General features: G+C 30.7%; 1 protein-coding gene across 1 annotated transcript; it reads left to right on the plus strand.

Moving 5' to 3' along the window:
* The first annotated feature begins 474 nt into the window (after positions 1 to 474).
* LOC100572938 (protein ZBED8-like) lies at positions 475 to 1,290 on the plus strand. The gene is made up of 2 exons (XM_008185183.1): positions 475 to 594; positions 667 to 1,290. Exons 1-2 carry the CDS (start codon positions 475 to 477, stop codon positions 1,288 to 1,290), a joined length of 744 nt encoding a protein of 247 aa, XP_008183405.1.
* The last annotated feature ends 3,037 nt before the right edge of the window (positions 1,291 to 4,327 follow it).

The raw sequence follows: 4,327 nt of genomic DNA on the forward strand, positions 1-4,327 counted from the left end.
ATCATTTAAATTTTTTTTGTTTATAACTGATTTTAATGAAATGTATAACTGCGTAGAATAAAATACCTAATGTAATCCACAGAATTATGTAGGTATAATATTTATAGACACTTAAATAATATATCAAAATAATTATCTTATCGGACTATAGATTCTAGACAGGTACTTGACGTACCTGATTCCGGAAACGATTCCAATTAGCGGCTAATCAATAGCCGATTCCGACAGTGTTATGTGTACTGTGTAGTCATATTTGGTACTTGGTAGGTACTTGACGTTATATTGTGCGTGTACGCAAAAGTTATATTCGTAAATATTATAAAATGTCCGAGAACAAAAAATGTAGAAAATATTCCATTGAATATTTGAAATTTGGATTTATTGTATCTCCGACAAATTAAAAATTACCCTTGTGTCTCATTTGTGAAAAAACATTTAGTAGCTAAAAATTTAAGTAATGAATTATTTGATACCATGCGGTTTGTCATAAATGCTGTTAATAAAATCAAAGCTAAATCATTGAATGACCGTTTGTTTCGACAATTATGCCACGAAAATGATGAAGACTTTGAACGCCTTGTTCTACACACCGAAGTTGGTGGCTATCAAAAGGAAATTGTTTGACATGCTTTTATAATTTATTTCAAACTACTAGAATTTCTGCAGCCACTTGATAAACAACTTTACGATGAATTACATAAAAGAGAGACGAATATCGCATACCTAGCAGATATTTTTGAAAAACTTAATGAAGTCAATAAAAATTTGGAAGGTGATAAAATTAATCTTATCAAATCTAAGTCCATTATTAGTGCATTTATTTCAAAATTAAGTCTTTTGAAAGAAAAGATTGGTCGTCGTGAATTTAATAATTTTTCTAACTTATCAATATCACAACAAATCTTAGATTCTGACTTAGAAATATACTGTGCACACCTTGAATCCCTTAAAGATAATATGAGTACTAGATTTAAGGATATCAACGACCTGATTATACCAGAATGGGTATTGAATCCATTTTTAACGGATATACAAAATGTCCAACCATTAATTCAAGAAGAACTACTCGAAGTGAAGCACAATGAAGAAGCTAAAATCGATTTTAAACATAATGGATACGAGTTGTTTTGGCTCAAACAAAAAACTATGTACCCTCAACTTTGGAAAGAAGTGGAATTACTAATTATGGCCTTTCCGTCGACATACCTGGTCGAAAAAGGCTTTAGTGCGGTTCAACAACTTTTGACCAAATCAAGAAATAAATTAGAAATATGTGAAAGAGGAGATTGAAGACTAATGCTGACATCTATTGAGCCAGATATCATTTCGTTAGCAGAAAAACATCAACCTCAGGGCAGTCATTAGTCACATAAGTAGCGAATTCGAAATCAAATTATATAATTATTAATTATTAGTAGGTATTTAAATTTAAATTTAAATTAACTAAATTGTATTTTATTTTTTAAATTGTAAATGATATTTTGTCTTAAATTAAATAGCTTTTTAAAAATAAAACGTTTATCATTTTAAAAAATTGATTTTGGGGGGGGAGGACAGTGTGAGATTTTTAAAATCTAAAAGGGGCGTTGAGTAAAAAAAGGTTGGGAAACACTGGTATAAAGGTACCTATATTAATTATATTAAAAGCTTACACATCATTACACAAAACATAACGAAAAACGTAATTTATAGAAATCATTAAACAACAAATATCGCAAGCAAAACGTAATTTATAGAACTTCATTGAATGAGAATTAACGCAAAACGAAATAATTTAAAAACCATTTATTTAAGAGTTAAATAGATATCGTAGAAATATTTATTTCATGCATATGGAGATTATAAATGAATATATTATATTCCGCGACCGGGCCATTACCTACCCGGTTATTATTAATAAATGTATTAGGTATTAACACTGTTCTAAAAAACGATAAACGCAAAACGTGTATAATGTTATAATCGCACACAACATGAAACGGGTTTTTTTCCAAATACAAGATCTGATATTGAATAAATAAGTAAACAATTAAATACATAAATAAATACATAAATAAATATATACATTTATATAAAAATACCAAAGTACCTAACCTTATGTTTTGAGGGTTTCTGTAAAACATGTTTACTGTCCTTTCTGTTCGAGACAGTTCTATAGTCCCCTAAATTAGTAGACGGTTGAAAGCAATACGTGAGATGGGCCATATTCAGTGCTTTGTGGAAAAACAACCATTGTCGGTGCATCGGTGACGACCCACCTCAACGTATTATTTCCAGTTCTTTTAATTTCTAATACCGCCCGTCGGTCACCAATAATTCGTACAAGGTACACTATCTGAAAATATATCTATAACTCAGTATTTGGAACCAAAGAACAGGCCGCCAAGATGACGCCTGTGAATTCAATAGAAATAGCAGAGGTAAATTAATTTTACTTATTGCAGCAAGGTAAGAATAAAGGAACAAAAACGAAAGAAATTCCAAGATCTTGAACGTGCACGTGTGTTTTTAATCAACACAGGTCTCTAAAATAGGGGATGCAGCTGTTCGCCAGTCTGACGCCGTACCTACTGCGTATAATAATACATTTTAGTTTAAGGTATAAATATGTTGTCTGCAGAAATAAAAGGTATATTATGGAATAAATACGTGGAAACGTACCCTCCATGCCATTTTAAAGAGTGTCTGTATAAAACTCACGTCGTGTGCGATGTTAACTGTAGATAATATTATTATCATAGTCATCGCCATCGGAATTTATAAATCGTTATAATACTACAACTACAGCATAAAAGTAAAACGCAGGAGTGTCGTCTGCACGTTATATTATTATCATTGTGCTCGGAGGGTGACGGGCTCCAAGATTCTTAGTCGGTATACACTACCCTCTGTAGTAATAAAACTGTTGTTGTGTTGATGTGTTACCGTGTGAAGAGGGTAGACAAACCTTACTAAACAATAGGCTACACTACCTATACTACCTATTCTTTAGAGTCTATAGAATATGTACATTATGTTGATGTATTTTTATAGCATCAATATACTATATAAAATATATTAGTAAAATTATATAATACATATTATTGTATAATACACATTTTACTTAATCATAATTATTATGATTAAGTAAAATGTGTTCCATATAATATACTTTTAATGGAAATCGTACTGGAGCACTCTATATGTTTGTACTCAAGTAAAAACGTTGTGAGGTGGCCAGTGGCGTGGTGAGCTAAACAATTTTCAGAGGCAAGTTTTTTTTTTTATGACCACTCACCCACCCACCAACGAGCCCAAGACCTATTATTGAACATTAAAAACTAGGTTTGTATCTCTCTCTTTAAAATTGTCCTATAAAAAACATTACATTATGGGTTTGTGGGGAAATTGCCTCTATCAGGAAATTTCAAAACTATATTATAAGATTAATCAAAATAACATTAAATGAGACAATATTTTTTAAAAGAACACTTTGTTGTTAAATATTGTTAAGTAGTACAATAATTAAAATACCACTTAATATTTTATTTAAACAATAAATTCTGGATCGAGAGATATGAGACTTTGCAAATATGTCAATTTCTTCATTACGATCAATTTCAATATCCCTTTCACAGTCTTATACAAGTAAACTTTCCAACCGATTCTGCCCAATGGTTTATCTAAGCCTAGATTTGACTAGTTTTACCTGAAATCATAATTGTGAAAATTTTTATTTTTAAGATATTGTAGCACTTCATCTCTGGATTGTTCACCAGGCATTATTTTTTCTTTCTTGCTCTTACCATTTTGAAGTCACATCGGGAAAGATTGTTTTTAGTAGCAAATTCTTTAGTACTTTTAATTATTTCAGTACATCCTTCATCAGTACGCAAAAGTTTCAATCTATTCTTAGCAACATTCACCATTTTGATAGCTTGCATAAAACAAATTGATTTTGATTACAAATATTTTAAAGCTTTTGTGGAAGCCGAAGATATTCTTCTCATCAGAACCAAAACTAAGATAAATTGGAATGATGTTATAATATAAATTAAGTTTTTGGCTGTTGAAGTTGTATCAAGACCTGAATCATTTTCTTTTGAAATATTTTCCAATGATTTCAGCAGAGCAGAGTACTTTTCTTGAATGAAAACCAAAGCTCGATCATGCGAGATGTCCATCTAGTAATAGAAAAGCGTTTGATGCGACGCTTTTGTTCTCTCGGATATAATATTTCTTGAGATTCTACAAATGCAACCGTCCGTTTTCTAGATCACGTAAATTCAATTAAGGGCCAACATTACCAAAAAAAGTTTTGGTATTAATTCAGCAATCACAAGTATCA

The sequence above is a fragment of the Acyrthosiphon pisum genome, chromosome X (genome assembly GCF_005508785.2).
Source record: "Acyrthosiphon pisum isolate AL4f chromosome X, pea_aphid_22Mar2018_4r6ur, whole genome shotgun sequence".
NCBI lineage: Eukaryota > Metazoa > Arthropoda > Insecta > Hemiptera > Aphididae > Acyrthosiphon > Acyrthosiphon pisum.

Bases quoted from the DNA above. Each gene is read 5' to 3' on its own strand.
- LOC100572938 (XM_008185183.1), top strand. From the start codon at position 475: ATGCGGTTTGTCATAAATGCTGTTAATAAAATCAAAGCTAAATCATTG. The intron at 595-666 runs GTTGGTGGCTAT...GAATTTCTGCAG, and splicing joins GCCTTGTTCTACACACCGAA to CCACTTGATAAACAACTTTA.